General features: G+C 42.5%; 1 protein-coding gene across 8 annotated transcripts in view; it reads left to right on the top strand.

Moving 5' to 3' along the window:
* Positions 1–17,656, top strand: part of RAP1GAP2 (RAP1 GTPase activating protein 2) — a 232,225-nt gene that overhangs the window by 181,553 nt on the left and 33,016 nt on the right. For all 8 annotated transcript variants that reach the window (XR_004280815.1, XM_032322457.1, XM_032322453.1 and 5 more), the window contains 4 exons: positions 9,149–9,227; positions 9,980–10,033; positions 12,512–12,595; positions 17,352–17,452. Coding sequence is in view for 7 of the 8 variants with exons in the window: in XM_032322457.1 (XP_032178348.1) it covers positions 9,149–9,227; positions 9,980–10,033; positions 12,512–12,595; positions 17,352–17,452 (318 nt within the window). In the remaining variant the exon portion in view is untranslated. The remainder of the gene's footprint in view (positions 1–9,148; positions 9,228–9,979; positions 10,034–12,511; positions 12,596–17,351; positions 17,453–17,656) is intronic.

Raw genomic sequence — 17,656 nt, 5'->3', positions numbered from 1 at the left:
AGGGCTGGGGATGCAATGATGACTGAGTGGAGGTCTGTTTTCTAAAGGCTTCTGGTCTAATGGGAGAGAAAAAACAGGATTTTAGTATGTGTCACAGGTATTATTTTAGTGATAGGCACAGGATGCTGTGGGAACACAGAGAAGCTGTATCTTATTTATCTCTGTCCCTAGTGGGCTGGTGGAAAAGCCTGGGAGGCCACGTGTTAGTGCTCAGCGAAGTGCTATGAACCTGTTAAGCTCCCAGTCTATAGTTGTTGAATCTAATTGGAAGTTCTTGATGGTGTTTGGAAAAAGCAATAACATTTTTTTTTCTGCCCAGATTTTGAGATAAAATACAGGAGGGAGCGGGGGCACATATCTGTGCTGTGGGGGAGGGGTGTGTGTGTGTGTGTGTGTGCGTGTGCGCGCGCATGCATGCGCGTGTGTATGGTACAAGGATGTTGTCAGCACCCATCCAATCTTGGTTTTTTATTAAGAAAGGAAACAGTTTTCTTTACTGAGGTTTACTTGGCTAGCAAAATCATATTTGCAAGGCAAGGAGAAGGTAGTAACTAAATTGTTAGAGCAAATTTTTTTGAGGGAGTGATATGTGGATCCCCATCTCCAAATAGGATTTCGAGCTAGGTGAATCTCTGTAAAGAAAATCATTTCTTTTCTTAGTAAAAATCAGATTTCTGAGTAAGATGACAATCGAACACAAGGATCTAACTCCGTTTTTCTAATATTATATCCTAACTGAAATGCTGCTTCAGAACTGAAAATTAGAGAAAGATGTCAGGAACACAAAACACACTTTGAATATTTTAAGAAATAATTTATGGGGCAGTTAGGACTATAATGTGGACAACATTGAGAGCTAAAATCCAGCTCACCTTCCTTAGATAGCAGTGTAGCATGGGAATATATGAAATTGGAGATTCTGGGGGAGTCAGGACTCTTTCCACATGGAGCCACTTTTTTGTTTTGGGTCAACAGCATTTAAAATCGATCCCGTGGGGAGCCCAAGGGCAAACTCAAGTGTGGCTTTTTGAAATAGAAAACCAGTGAGTAGGGTGGCAGGGAGAAGCCATACACCAGCTAGGAAGTTGGACAATCATATCATGTACTTGGGGTGATGGCTAGGCCAGACTGAAAACCAGACATTAAAAAATTGGCCCCACAGCTTTAGAAGCTTTACCAGACACAAAGAAGAAATTATACAGAGGTGAAACTCCCTCGCTGGCAGCGACTCTTGTCCCAGCATCTTCCTTGTTCCCTGTAGTCTTCTAGATTATTTAACTGGTGTTTTAAGAGAACCAGCTCTCCAGCTTAAAATCCGAGAATAGTATTCTGACAGCCTCTGTGTGTGCTATGAGAGTAGCCAAGAGGAGTTTACCCACTACTGGAAATGGTAACATTCAATCGTCAACAAAGATTTCTTCTTTTTCAAGCTTGGATATAAAGAAGAAGTAGGGAAAAAAGCCCTCACTGGTTACTGAAAGAAAAGATTCTGCATCAAAAAAAGCATAACCTAGTATTTAGAAGGTAGGGAAATGACCAAATTTTAAGAAGGATTTACTACAGAAAGCCAAGTAAAATTTAGATGTCTATTAACTTTGTATTTTCAGCAAACTTCCAAAAAAAAAAAAAAAAAACCTGTATGAAAGAAAAGACAAAAGATAAAACAGGACAGCAGAATGAGATGAAAAATTGCTGGTTAAATTAAGGAAAGAATATAAGAAAACTGAAAGTGGTCAAAAGAATTTTAAATGGTTTTAGAAGCACTAAAGAGCAGAGTCTAGTTTGTGGGAAACCCAGTTAGTAATATTGAGAGCAAGTTTGAGAGGCTTTCACATAATTCAGCGGAAAACACAACTCTAAAATGATGAGCAAAATTGTAATGAATAGGGAGGACAGTGAGCAGGAATTAAACATGTGGATAATTGATGTTCTTAAGCTGATTGAAGATTTAACTCTGCAGATCAAAATGACTCACCTAGTATCAGACAAAATCAGTAAAAGAGAACTAAAAGCTGAACATATTTTTATGAAAATGTAGTATTCCATGGGTATAGAATCACTGGTAGAATGAAAACTTTCCAAAATAAAGGAAGATAAAGAAAACATTAATATATATAAAAAGATAGGAAATAAAGAACCATAAATAAATAAAATGGAAATCTGAGTACATGTGATATATAATAAATATAAATGAGGGAAATTCCACTATTAAATAGCAAAGATTCTCAGTTTGAGTCATCCCTTCATCTTCCCCTCACCCCATTAATCAATCAATCAATCAATCAATGTATCTGTATTTTCTTGAAGAAAGTAACTCAGTTTACTAAAGAAAGTAACTCAACAAAGAAAAGTGTTGAGAAAAAGTTATAGCAAATATAAAAAGGTAGCACGGTTGGCGGTATTAAATGAAAAAGTAGAATTTGAGGCAAAAAAAGCAATCAGTGTAACAAAAAGGGCTATTATCTATTCATAGAAGATAAAGTCTTATTCAATCAGGGCTTAATACATCCCAGACTTTGTCCAGGGATGGAGCTAATGTAAGGAATTAGCTCATCTCTTGTTACTTGGCTACAGAAAACATTCAATATGGATTAGGTATTCTTACTCCTGTTCTCATTCTCATTTATCATCTTCTTATGGACATGGACTATTTTAGTCTAGTGACGGTGATCCAAAGATAGATGGTATGGGAGAACAGAAAGAAGTTTATAAGAGCTTGAATGTGGAGTGTGTGTCTGTGTGTGTCTGTGTAAGTGTAAGTAAGGTTGAGAGGTCATGCTGGAGAGGCAAGGAAAAACAAAGTCATATCTGGACCATGTCTAGGAACTTAGATTTTCTTTTATGAGCCAGAGGTGAGCTCCTGAAAGGGGAATGTCATGATATGATTTGCGCTGTAGAATGATCACTGGCTAGAGTAAGGGGAATGTCTTGGAGGGAAGGCAAGGCCAGAAGCAGGGAGCAGGAAGTGACAGGCTGCTGTGAAGGGTCAGCTGTTATCATGTGATTAGACAGGCCATCAGGTTGCATAAGGTGTTTGCAACCAGTTCCGATGGGAAGTGGACCAGAGTGCCTTGCACTGAGGATAGAGAAAAATGGATGGAAAGCTCCAAAACACCCAGGGAAAATTGACATTAAGAAAGACAGCTGAGGGGTACCCAGGTATCTCAGTTGGTTGTGTCTGCCTTTAGTTCAGGTTGTGATCCCAGGATCCTTGGCTTCTCTCTCCCTTTGCTGGTGTTCTCACATGCACTCTCTCTCTAAAATGAATAAATAAACAATCTTAAAAAAAAAAGCTAAAAATATCAACAAATGAACTGGTTTTACTGCTAATGAAATGCAAATAATGGTATACTTTCAAGTGACTTAAATATATTTAATATCTGAAGAAGATAATAGCATCTGTAAAAGGGATAATAAATTATGATACATTGAATGAATGGATGAATCAAGAATGGATACACATGGGTACAAAATGAAAACAGTTGGAATTATGGGAAATAAAACAGTTAAAATTGAAAACCTCAATACATGGGATAAAATCTAGTCTTATATAATTGGTTTGGAATCAAGGCGTGAATCCGTGCATTGGAACATAGTCTCAAAGAATTCAGTCAGAGTACAGCGCTGATAAAGTGATGAAATACGTGAAAAAGAAAGATGATGTGTGGATAATAGACTGATAGCTTTTGTCATAGAGTCTCAGAGGGAAGAGGAGAAAATCAGTGGCAAAGAGATATCTAAAGAAATAATGGCTGGTGGGGCACCTGGGTGGCTCAGTGGGTTAAGCCTCTGCCTTCGGTTCAGGTCATGATCTCAGGGTTCTGGGATGGAGCCCCGCATCGTACTCTCTGCTCAGCAGAGAGTCTGCTTCCCCCTCTCTCTCTGCCTGCCTCTCTGCCTACTTGTGACCTCTCTCTTTCTCTCTCTAACACATAAATAAAATCTTTTTAAAAAAGAAAAGAAATAATCTCTTCCAGTCCCGTCCATGTTGCTACAAAAGTTGGGTATTCATCCTTTCTGATGGAGGCATAATACTCTATCCCCAGTGAAATAAGTCAAGCAGAGAGAGTCAATTATCATATGGTTTCACTTATTTGTGGAGCATAACAAATAGCATGGAGGACATGGGGACTTAGAGTGGAGAAGGGAGTTGGGGGAAATTGGAAGGGGAGGTGAACCATGAGAGACTATGGACTCTGAAAAACAATCTGAGGGTTTTGAAGGGACGGGGGGTGGGAGGTTGGGGTACCAGGTGGTGGGTATTATAGAGGGCACGGATTGCATGGAGCACGGGGTGTGGTGCAAAAATAATGAATACTGTTATGCTGGAAATAAAAAAAAAAAAAAAGGTTAAAAAAGAAAAGAAAAGAAAAGAAATAATGGCTGGGAATATTTCAGAATGGAAGAAAGCACCACACTGTGGTACTGAGCATGATTTTAAAACAAAGCAGAACTACTGGACACATTGAAGTGAAGCATTAGAACGTCTAAGGGAAAGAAAACATTTTTAAAGCTTCCTAAGAATAAAGACACTCCTCTATGAAGTGATGACAACCTGGCTGAGAGCAGACTTCTTATCAGCTATGGGACAATAGGACAGTGTCTTTAAAATGTTGGAGGAAAGAAAGAAAGGAAAGAAGAACAGAAAGAATCCTTTAACCTAAAATTCTATACCCAGAGAAGCTCTCTGCAAACACAAAGTCAAACTGTTTTCAGACAAGAGAATTTCAGGCTATCCCTGAAAGAATTACTAAAGGATGTACTTCAGCCAGAAGAAAAGAGAAACCAGATGAAAAGATGTAAAAAGTGGCAAGGGTGCCTGGGTGGCACAGTTGGCTAAGTGTATGACTCTTGGTTTTGGCTCAGGGGCTCAGGTTAGAGTCATGGACTTAAATCCCATGTCAGGCTCTGTGATCAGCGAGGAAAACTCCTCTGCTTAGGATTCTTTCTCCCTCTGCTCCTATTGCTCAAGTGTGTGCATATTCTTTCTCTCTCTCAAAATAAAGAAATCTTAAAAAAAATAAAGTGGCAAGAAATAGGTCAACTGTTTTGATAAATTTAATTACTGAGGAGGGAAAAAGAATTAGTTTTTGTGTGTTTAAAAAGAGGCTTGACTTGCAACGATGTGGATGGAACTAGGGCTAAGTGAAATGTCATCGAAATAAGACAATTATCGTATGAGCTCATGTGGAATTTAAGAAACAAAACAGGATCATAGGGGAAGAGAGGAAAAAAAATAAAAGAGACAAAATCAGAGAGGGAGACAAACCATAAGAGACTTAAAAAAAAAAGATTTTATTTATTTATTTGACAGAAACAGACACAGTGAGAGAGGGAACACGAGCAGAAGGAGTGGGAGAGGGAGAAGCAGAGTTCCTGCCAAGGCAGGGAGCCCGATGTGGGGCTCGATCCCAGGACCCTGGGATCATGACCTGAGCCAAAGGCAGACACCTAATGACTGAGCCACCCAGGCACCCACTATGAGACTTTTAATCATAGGAAACAATCTGAGGGTTGCTGGAGGTAGGAAGGATGATAGGGAGGGAAGAGTTCACTAGGAAGTGGGAAGGATGATTGGAAGGACAGAAGTAGGAAGGACCATAGGGAGGGAAGAGTTCACTGAGTTACTATTTCCTCTTCCCTCCTCAGAAGAGACACAGCAAGGTAAGTTTAGAGTTTGTTAGAGAAATGTATAAAAATGTGTATTGGAAGTTATAGACATGTAATCTGCAGCTCAAACTAGCAGAAGGATAAGGAGAATTTTTTAAAAAATTAAACTGAGGGCAGGAAAGGAGGAGTTTTAAAAAGGAAAGAAAGCACAGAATAACAGAAAACATAAAATAATAGCTATAATTCCAAATATATTAGTAATCACAATAAATTTAAATAGATTAATTTACCATATGAATGTACTGGACTAGGAGACTAAAACTGAACTGAATTTACAGCTATATTCTTTCCCCACATTTGCCATTCTTTTTTAAAATTAAGTTTAATCCCAGTATTGTGAATATACTGTGTAATGTTAGTTTCAAGTATATAATATAGTTATACAACAATTCCTTCCATTATTCAGTGCTCATCATGACAAGTGCACTCCTTAATCCCCATCACCTATTTTCCCTCATTCTTCCCCCCACGCCCTCTCTGTTCACATGCAGTTTGTTCTCTGGAGTTAAGAGTCTGTTTCTTGGTTTGTCTCTCTCTCTCTTGCTTTCCCTTTGCTCATTTGTTTTGTTTCTTAAATTCTACATATGAGTGAAATCATATGTTATTTGCCTTTCTTTGGGTTATTTCACTTAGCATTATACTCTCTAGCTCCAACTATGTCATTGCAAATGGCAAGATTTCATCCTTTTCATGGCTGAGTAATATCCCATTGCACAGATTCTTTATACATTCATCTATCAGTGGACACTTGGGCTATTTCCGTAATTTGGCTTTTGTAAATAATGCTACAATAAACATAGGGGTGCATCCCTTTGAATTAGTGTTTTTGTATTTTTTGGGGGGAAATACCCCAGTAATGCAATTACTGGATCATAGGGTTTATAGCTCTATTCTTCTTATAAGTTACCTACCTAAAGAAAAATAATGTTGAAAGGTTTAAAATAATAGAAATGGAAAATATACACTGGGGAAATCCTAACCAGTGCTTCTAGGTGGTATAGCAACATTAATATTAGACAAAATAGAATTTCAGGAACAAAGCATTAGTAAGGGTAAAGGGAGTACATTCCTTTGTAGCTTGGGAATACTTCTCCGCACTCTTGGTATTTCCTCCTGTATGGAAGGAATACTTCTGTGTAACACCCCTGACTCTCTGTGCCTTCTCTGATCGGTGGGTTAGAGAGCAAGAACTTGACATGTGTAGCCCTTTCTGTTTTTCCTCTTGGAATTAGCTGCCCACAGGGTACGCCCTCCACTCCTCTGTGCTGGAGGCCCAACCTGAGCCAACCCCCTCCAGAGGAGGCTTGCCTCTTGCCGAGTAGCACCTGGGACCTGAAGGATAATCCTGGGGTTTAGTTAGAAGACCCATTTCATCTGTGTACTAAAGTGGGCGGCTTTTATCAGGAACGAAGGCGTTACTTTGACTTCTAATCCCTTGCTCTTAATTTTTTTGTTTCTGAATCTGTTCCTTACCTGGGTGGAGAAAAATGCCCTTTACTGGACCCACAGAAGGCTTGGCCCTCGTGATGATAGAGAACAGTCCACCTTGAAGATCTAACAGTCATGGAGCTGTACTTAGTAATACAGTCTTGAATTCAGACAGGCAGAAACAGATAGGAATGTAATAGACAAATCCTCAGTTATAGTAGGAGAGTTAGTAACATCTTTCAGACACCGATGGAACAAGCAGATAATTGTAAATACGTAGAAGATTTGAACAATACAGTTAACAAATCTGATCTTGTAACATACATTCCTGAACTCAACAAAACAACAATACATTGTTTTTAAACCCACATGGAACATGAAAAATGCCTGTGTAGTACATTAACTGATCTAAAATAATTAACATACAGATTATGTTCTCTGAACTTGGGAAGATTAAGTGAGAAATCAACAATTACCGAAGGAAGAGAACATTTAGAAAGCTAAAAAAAAAAAAAAAAAAAAAGAAGGCGACCCTTTAAATAACTTACAGATTAAGGAGGAAATCACGAAAGAACTGACAAAATATTTAGAAATGAATGACAGTGAAAATACCACCCAGCATTTTGTGAGATGCAGTTCAAGTGGTAGTTAGAGAGAAAGATGAATAGTTTAAAATGCATTTGTAAAAAAGAAGAAAGATTAACTGTGTAAGCATGCAGGTCAAGAAGTTAGAAAAAGAACAGCAGGAAAAAAAAACCCCAAAGGAAATACAAAGGAAGGAAAAATAAAAGACAAAGAACAAGGCTAGTGAAGTAGAAAGCAACAATAAAAAGGAATGGAGACGACAAAGCCAAAAATTGTCTCTTTGGAAAGATTAATAAAATACGTACACTCCCATCAAGGTCTGATTATGGAAAACAGAGAAAAGATACAAACAGATCATGTTAAGACACTGAAGGGAGGGATGTGATTATAAGTACAGGTTAAGTCCTAAGAGAAGACCAAAACCCATACTATGTCACTGCACTGTTGGATAATTATATAGAAAAAAAAAATGACCGAAATTGACTCAATAAGGAGTAGAAAACCTAAATATTCATCATTAAATAAACTGAATTGATAGCCAAAGCTATCCCACCCCCCCTCAATCCCCCGCCAAAACCCCCAGGAAGCCGAGAGATTTCAAGGATGAGTTTTAGCAAACCTTTAAGGAACAGTAAGTCCCTGTGGTGTATACAAACGAATTCAAAGGTTCAGAATCTTCCTCAGCAATTTTATGAGGCTGGGATAACACCTTGATATCAAAACCTGACAAGCGAAGTACAAGGAAAATAAAACAAAAAAGCCAGTGTCACTATTGATACGAAACTCTCAAGGAAATATTAACAAATTAAAGTCAGCAGGATATGAAAAAATAATACATCATAAGCAAGCGAGTTTTACCCATGGAACGAAAAGATGGCTCAACAGAAGTGTAATCTATCAGGTTAACAGATTAAAAACCATGTGACTATCTCAGCAGATGCAGAAAAGCATTCAGTAAAATTCAACACTTTCATAATGTGCTAAAGGAATCAGGGGAACAGGCTAAATTTAGAGTCTTACGGTGAATCCCTTTATAAAGCAACTTTCATCCCCTTTATATTTTGACTAAATCTAGATTTTCAAGTATTAGATTTTTCTTTTCATGAAGGCTTAATTGCATGTGAGAACACACGTCTTTCCAGAAGTTGTGCCCAGTTCTTTGGGAGAACAAAAAACATCCCCACAACAACCTCCAAATCATGGTGAACTTGAAGGTGACTCTCCACACATCCCACATCTCGGTTGCAGAGATATAACAGTATACCCTCCTCCGGGATAAGTACAAGATTCCCTTTTCCCACTACTTGAGTGCGGCGCCCAGCTCACAGATTGGGTGAAATGCGGCAGATCTGACCCAGGGAGATGCAAAGCTAGTGTGCCTTGTGGTCTGGCGTGACCTCAGTGCTTTTCCTAACGGACTTCTTTTCTCATAGACCCCTTTTCTCACCTTCATTCACATGTGCAGGTCCAAAGTGAAGACAGTGCATGAAAGGATCCCCTTGGCTGGATTGAACAAGTTGCCCAGCGTCCCTCAGATTGCAAAGGTAACAACCAACCCCTGTGAGAAGCAGGCTTCCTCTCTTAAGCCCAGGGCTGGGGCGGGGGTGCAGGCTCGTCCAGAGAGGCTCTGTCCTTGGAGAGGGGGAAAGCCACTGTGCCTTTGGCCCTTGATACCATGGTTGGGGTGAGGGAGGGCGATTGGCAGATGTCCTCATCTTGCCTACAACCTCCCCATCTCATCCTCACAGCTGAGGCTGCTCATGGCCTCCACCTCCAAGTTCACAGCTGGTTCAGGGGACCAGAGACATGGAAAAAAAGGGCTGGCTATGCAGAGTATTGTAGGACTTGAGAGGAAGAGAGGTGGGGTGGCCAGACAGTCTTCACAACACAGGAGAGATAGGCTGGAGGATGGCTAGGCTGTTGGTCCAGACAGAGGAAACCCCCCAGGTTTCCTCTGGACACCTTGAGTAAGGAGATGTCCATCAGCTGGTGGAGGGACCATGTCTCTGCTCTGAGATATTGGGAGCTTGAGAACTGAGTCAGCAAAGTGGGGTGAGAAGGATGGTCAGTTGGGTCGGACCCACATGTTAGGAGTGAGAATGCCAAGCAGAATTGTGCTGAATGCCTTCTGTGTGGCCTCAATTTATCAGGAAACCCCAGGAAGGTGAGTTGGCTTTCCTGGCCTCTAGTTAGTGAGCAGCAGAGCCAGGATTCAGCCCCAGGCCTTCTGACCCTGCAGCCCCAATGTTTTCAGTGGAAAGGCCCCTGAACTGTGTGTTTCTCTCTTCCTGCTTAGGCTTTCTGTGATGACGCTGTGGGGCTGAAATTCAACCCTGTCCTGTACCCCAAGGTGAGGACCTTCACCTCCTCCCCTTGCCCAGGGCTCTGTAGCTTGGCATGGATTTGTGTATCGGTGGCTCTGTGGGATGTTCTGTGCATCTTGGTGGGGTTTTGTGGGGTCTCCAATAAACCTCCATGTCTCTCCTCTCCCTGCTCACCCCTTTGCAAACTGGTCCACTGGAAACCTGTCCTTGGCCGTGCCTGGGGAGAGACCCACCTGAATTGGTCCCCATCTGCTGTGGGGGCGGTAGAGGGGTTGCAGTGTTGTGACCTCTCCCACTTATTCTCGTCATACTTCCTGGAGGCCCTTCTGATGTAGGGAGTAATTCCACCTATAGCTGGAAGGTTAGTGCAGATCTAGTCTGTCATCGTGGAGGAGCGAGGGGGCAGAACCCCGCTAAGAGAGAAAAGGCCAGATCGTGGCTTCCCGTTGCCAGTGTTACTGCAGCTCTGAGGCCTTACAGCCCCTGCACAGCCCTAGTTAATAAACAGGCTGGTTCTGTTATCAGTTTCCTTCGGACTGGCCTGAATTTGACCCCAGCTGTGGGAGTGTGGGTGGGCAGAGGAACAATAACAGCAAAACTAAACCAACAAGCCAACTCAAGAACAATTATGGCACGACAGGACCTAAATCACTCATGGACAGTCAATTGCTTTAAATTGGTCATGGGAAGAGAGCCGGTGTGCAGACTGCTTCATGAGTTGGCAGGGTCTAGAGGGCCAGAAGGGGAAGTAAGTGGTGCTTCGAAGCTCACCCTGCGCACCCACACAGTGGCCTCGGAGGCTTGCTGGGGCTGGCTCAGTCCGTTCCCTGCACCCCGCTGCTTGTAGTGAGGGATGGCTAGCTGGAACGTTTGGGTGGGAAGAGAGGCCCTGTCCTGGCGGAGGAATCTGGCTCCCCTTGGAACACATGGCTTGGATGTTCATGGTTGTGCTTGACACCATTCATCTCTGTGCTGTGGCTGAGCTAATGGCAGGGTCCTCACCTGCATAGGAATGTGCCAGAGTCCCCCTCTCTGACACCTTCTGCACGTCTGGAGGCTCTCCCCAGAATAAGCTGCCCCCCATGGAGCGTTTTCTTTCATTCAGGCTGCCCTTCCCTTTATAATTAAAGCTGAATTAGTGAGTTTTAACTAAACATTAAAACCCTGTCACGAAGGCCTTATTTAACTACAAGCTTGGCAGTTTTTGTCATCAAATCCTGTCCGCTGAGAGAAGCTGGGGACGGTGCTCATTTGCACAGTTCTCCCTGTGACTTGGAAAGCCTCCGGCTCTGGTAATAATGGAAAAGCAGCTGTATTTTCTTGTTTTCTGTGTTTGAAGGACCACTTAGTCTGGCTGGGGTGTTAATCTGGCTGAGGGAGGGGTGTGTGTGTGTATGTGTTTGTAATTCATAGATTCGAGAATGTTCTGTGGGGCCTTCTCCATCGCTGGATGCCTCTTTTCTGGCAGGGCAGCTGGTCTGCAACTTTGACCGTTCCATGTGGGTATGGGGTCTCCCTCTGGGCCTGGGCAGTGGCACGTTCCCGGTGGAGCTGAGAGGCACCCATTTCCTTGGGTGATTCAGAGCCTCCCTTGGGTTGTATATGCCGAACCACAAGTCATGCCTTGTTTGTCCCTCCTATGTAATATGTGGTCAGATCCCTCCTTTTTACTACAGAGACTATCCCAATAAAGCCCAAGTCTCCTTCCCAACAATCTGGTTCAGCTCCGACCTTTCTGGAGGGTTACACAGATGATGAGGATGATGATGGTGATAGCTGCTCTGTTGCTCAGCACCTTATGTGCCTGGTGTTACTGAATCTTCACAGCCACAGATCTCCATTTAATGGATGGAAAAACTGAGGTCCAGAGAAGTAAAGTGGCTCACTCAAAGCTATGCAGGTAAAAGCAGCAGATTTAAGATACAGAGTTTGGTGTTTCTGAGCCCTGGACAGCAACACAGAGGCATAAGGGAAAACTAAACCGAACCAGTGGTCGGGGTTTAGTTGGGTTAGTGGGAAACCAGTGGGTTTCCCACCCCACCCTCCCTTTGCATATTGTGTGTTCCTCCTTAGAGACCTCACTTAATGGATAAAGGGGGATTGAAGTCTGGGCATGAGCAGTGCCTTGCTTAAAATCGTATGCTGATCAGAGGTAATTAGGGCCAGCATCATCCTCGCTGACCAGTTTTGGGGCCAATCACTTTTTACATCACAGATAAAACACTGGGGCAAGTCTGTTCCTTGAGTCCTGCTGGACTCCCAGGCCTTGGCTGGCCCATCTGGATGGGAATGGTGTAGAGATCCAGAGGTGTGGCCACCGTGGGAGAGCCCCAGTCTGGGAACCAGCTGAAACCTCTGGCTTCCCCTGTGCCTCCCCGCACATGTGTGGATGTCTCACACCATGGGGACACATTCTCCACCAGAATGAGTGCTTTCCCTTTCCTTTGCTTCCTCCCTTGTCCCTCAATTAATGAACAGTCTGATTTCTTTCTACATTTTTCTAGGCCTCCCAAATGATTGTGTCCTATGATGAACACGATGTCAACAACACGTTCAAATTTGGGGTTATTTATCAAAAAGCCAGGCAGGTAAGCATCACGAATCCATACTGGTCATTATACCCTGTGGTTTCTCTCTGGGGACTCCCTCTTTGCCTCCCCTCAAGCACAGACGCTCTGCGCTAGTTTCTTCCACATGCTGAGTACAACAAGTCACGTTACAGGATGAATTAGGCTGGAGGTGACAGGATCTTCAAGGTGGGCTCCTCCTCACAAGAAGGCCTGCACATCCTCTAAACAGCAGTGTCATTTTTCATAAAGGAACTTCTAATTCTTCTTGGCTACCTCAGCTTATATTGAACTATGGGCTGTTGTCCTAAGAATAATCGGACTGGGTAGAGGGAATGGATTAGCACAAGCTGCTTTCTCCTTGCCTGCCCTTCTCCCAGCTGGGAATTAGCTCTTTCTCCGTGGACTTTTCTTAGATTGCTGGAGCATTGAGTGCATCTCTTCCCAGCTCTGCATTCTGCAATGTCATGCCGGTGGCTTGAAATCAGCCATGGCGGAAGTATTTACACCATGGAAATTCGCAAACTAGGGCTTCTGCTTTTCCTCTTTGGAAACCTGGTTGTTAAAAAAAATTTCCCAGTACACTACTGCTCCCCCTCCTCTGTCTGTCGTAGCACTTCTATGCTGCTTTGAGGTTAGGTGGTCAGGATAATGTTTCTCGAAGTGTGTTCCATGAGACGCTGGCCTGATGGGTACTCTGTGAACAAATTCCTTGGGTGGGGGCGATTGTGTGGGAACATTTTAAAGGCTCTAAGAATCCCAGGGTAAAGAGCTCACAGAGCTTTTTTGAACATAGTGTTTCCCATACTTATTTGACCACAAACTTTCCATCTTGCCTATCATGGACATGCATTAACACCCTGAGAAGTGGGCTGCTGAACACATCCATGCTTCCTCACCTAGAAGGTTCTACACCAGGTTCATCCTGGTATCATCCAAGAGCCTAGTGTGGTGGTTTTATGGAAATAACACTCAATAACTTTTTTCTGTGTGAATCAATGGATAAAAGTTTTGGTGCTCTTATGGTAGGTCAGTTGATAGTATCTTTCAACATTATCTGTGAGCCCCCCGCCCCGTGATGGTGTGTTTCTTGGCTAGCTGATAGCGGACTTCCTTGTCCGAAGATACTAGACCACAAGAGAAATGTGTTTGCTTAAAAACAGTCTAATTAAGTGAAGAGTTTAGGAGCTGAGAGGCCAACACGGATGAATCTTATAATTGAAGGGAGATTATTCAGGTAGCTTCTCTAATTATTTTTATATATTGCATATTTATCTTGTACAGGTCTACTAATATAACTCCCCTAATTAAAGTTTTTGCTTGTGAAATTTACCGTAGCAGATCTCATAAGATGATTACAAACCAGTGTTCCAGCAAAATTATAATTACCAAACATTAACCATCCACCTCTGGGAGGAGTCTGGGTGTTGTCTATTTACTGGATGCTGCTGAGCCCCGGTGGAGGTACACAGGGAGAAAAAAGTCTTTTTTAAAAAACTTTTTAAAAAGTTACTGTTTTGCAGACCTATACCCATGGGGCAGGTTATATGAACATTTGTTCCATGAAAGCTCTATGCTGTTCTTAGGATACAAGTAAGTCCCCTCTAATTCTCCTGTTTATCAGACACAGTGTTGACTAAGACTCCCTTCCTGAGCGCATGGTCAGACTCATGGCCAGTGTAAAAATACACTGCTAGCACCAGGCTGGGTGTCCATCCTAGCGAGAGCTGCACGCCCTGCTGAATAAGCTGGATTGCTTTCACTGGAGAAGATGTGTGTTACCTGGAAGCAGCTGTTCTCACACACTCTGGCCTCACGACCTGGGGTAAACAGCCCGCTGGGTCAGAGTTGTGTGTGATGCCTTTGAGGCATGCTCTCTATACAGCAGGAACCAGCACACTTTCTGTGAAAGGCCGGATAAGTAATATTTCAGATTTCAAGAGCCGTACTGTCTCTGTGGAGCTAACTACCCAACCCTACCTTTGTAGTGCAAAAGCAGCCATAGACAGAACCAAATGGATTGTCCTGCCTGTGTTCCAATAAAGCTTTATTTATAAAGTAGCACACTGGTTGTGGCCTCTGGGCCACAGTTTGCTGACCTCTGCTAGAGGGCCATGTTTCCCAAACTTCAGACATTCACAAATGACATCCAAGATCATATTTTCTCCTGTTTGCCTCTCTTACACTTTTTATCACACCTGTACTATTAACTACCTCACATTTTCTTTAAAAAACCTTTTTTTCCACCTTACATGCATGGTTTAAAGGAAATTTTGTATCACCACTCTAATTAGAAAATCAATATCCCTTGCATGAAATGAAGGTCATTCTAAAAAGGAAATACCATGAAAAAGAGTGAAGTTATTGAAATCTAGCTAGATTCTGCTGCCTGTTGAAGGCATAGAACCTGGGATCTGCTCTTTTTTGTGATGAAGCAGGTATTAAGGAGATATTAAAGAGTCACTTATTAGATACTTCCTCCTTGAGGGGATTGCTCATGCTGGAGTTTCCCGGGTCATCTGCAGCTGTGAACTGCCATCTGTGGATGCCTGCAGAGTCATCGCTTTTTGCCGATCCAGCCTCGGTGGGCAGAGCCTGTTGATCAGGCAGGGCTGTGCACTGCTTGGAGCCTGTCACAAGGGCAGCGCTTTGCTTTCTACTTTTTTAAAATTATTAAACTTTTAACTTCTACATGATTGTAGATTGGCATGCAGTTTTAAGAAATAATACAGAAAGCTCTTGTGTGCCCTTTACCCAGTTTTCCCCAAAGGTAATGTCTTATAAAACTGCAGTGTGAAATTACAGCCAGGATATTGACACTGATACAATCCTCAGATCTTATTCAGACTTCTCCAGGTTTTCATGTGACCATAGGGATGTGTGTGTGTGTGTGTGTGTGTGTGTGTGTGTGTGTGTATTTCATTGTATATAATTTTATTACAGTGTAGGCTTCACAGTCAAAATACAGAAGAAGTTCACCGACACAAGGATCCCTTATGTGGTCCTTTCATAAGCACACCCACCTCCTTCTTGCCTCCATCATCCCTTCCTACCTCCAGTCCCTGAGCCCTGGCAACCACTAATGTATTCTTCACTTTTTAACACTTTGTTATTTGAAAATTGTTACATAGATGGGATCATACACTATATAACCTTTGGATATTGGCTCTTTTTCCCACTCAGGGAGATTCCTGTGTATCTGTGTGTGTGTGTGTTGGGGGGAGGTCATTGCTTTTTCATTGGCTGCGTAGTATTCTGTGGTGTGACTATACTGTGGTCTGCTTAACTGGTCACCCTTGGAGGAATATCTGGGTGGCTTCCAATTTGGGGTAATTATGAATAAAGCTGCTGTGAACATTTGTATATAGAGTCATATGCTGTCCCAACCCAGCCAGCCAGGTGTCTCTCGTATAACCATTTTCTAATTGGATTTTTTTTCTTAACTGTTTGAAACTTTTCATAACAGCTTTATTGAAGTATAACTCACATTTAATATGATTCAAATGTGATTTAGTGGCTTGGAGTATATTCACAGAGTTATAAAACCATCACCACTATCTAACTCCAGATAATTTTCATCAACCCCCAAAGAAACCCCATACCCATTAGCGGTCAATCCATATCCATTCTTGCCAGCTCCCGTCATCACAAATCTACTTTCTGTCTCTATGGATTTGGCTGTTCTGGACACATTGTGTAAATGGAATCATAATATGTGGCCTTTTTTGTCTAGTTTCTTTTGCTTAACATGTTTTCAAGGGTCATATATGTTGTAGCATGAGTCAGTCCTGCATTCCTTTGACGGCAGAATTATGTATTGTATGGACATACCACATTTCGTTTATCTGTTTGTCAGTTGATGGACATTCTGGTTGTTTCCACTTTTGGACTGTTATGAATAATGCTGCTTTTAACATTCATGTGCAAGTTTCTGTGTGGACTTATGTTTTCCTTTTTCTTGGATATATTCTTAGGAGTAGAATTTCTGGGCCATATGGTAACTCTATGCTTAGCCTTTTGAAGAACTGCCAGACTGTTTTCCAAAGAGACAGCACCGTTTTACATTCCCACCAGCAGTGTATGAGGCTTCTGACTTTTCCGTATCCTCACCATCAGTTCTTTTTTTTTTTTTTAAGATGTATTTTTCTTTTTTTTTAAGAAAGAGATGGAGAGAGAGAGCAAGCAGGGGGCGGGTAGAGGGAGAGGAGAAAACTCTTCAAGCAGACTCCCTGCTGAGCTTAGAGCCTGACATGTGGCTCGATCCCAGGCCTCTGAGTTCCTGACCCCAGCTGAAATCAGGGGTCTGCCACTCAGTTGACTGAACTTCTCAGGTACCCCCACTGTCAGTTTTTGTCTTTCTTCTTGATTATAGCCACCCAAGGAGAGAGATTATGATTTTGATTACTACTGAGTTTTGAGAGTTCTGTATATATTCTAACTATTAGTCCTGTGTCAGAAGTCCAACTATTAATTTTTCATTAATGGAATGGTTTTTGGTATCAAGTCTAAGAACTCTTTGCTTCAGCTCTGCCTTTTGCGCTGGCCAGCAGACTGTGTTGTGCTAGCAAGTCCTCCCTAACCAGCCCCGAAGTTCCGGCTCTGCTGAGTGAATTCTGTTTGTTCTTCCTCCAGTCAAGCAGAGCCAGTGGTTGGCAAATGTGTTGGGGCTGGGGAGAAAGGAAGAAAAGGACCAGGTAGCTGGGCAGCCATATTCCTTCCCTTGGCATCAAGAAGGCTTTTCTTTCTGACTCTTACCCCGATTCTGTTTCTCTTTCAGACCCTGGAGGAAGAGCTGTTTGGAAACAATGAGGAGAGCCCAGCTTTCAAGGAGTTCTTGGACCTTTTGGGGGACACGATCACACTGCAGGATTTCAAAGGGTGAGTTTCTGTCAAGGGCTCTGGCCCTAGAGCTGAAAGCCTGGAGTAAGGGAGAGGGGCAACAGTTGAGTCTTGGGGGTATGTGAGAGGTGAAAATACACATAGGAAACATGGTATTGTTTTTTAGCAAGTGACCAATATTCCCCTGCATCCCTAAGAAAACGGGTGACGTGGGGGATAACCCAGAATGGCACATTCTCTGAA

The sequence above is a fragment of the Mustela erminea genome, chromosome 18 (assembly GCF_009829155.1).
Source record: "Mustela erminea isolate mMusErm1 chromosome 18, mMusErm1.Pri, whole genome shotgun sequence".
Classification (NCBI taxonomy): domain Eukaryota; kingdom Metazoa; phylum Chordata; class Mammalia; order Carnivora; family Mustelidae; genus Mustela; species Mustela erminea.
This window is presented reverse-complemented; position numbering and strand designations above follow the sequence as displayed.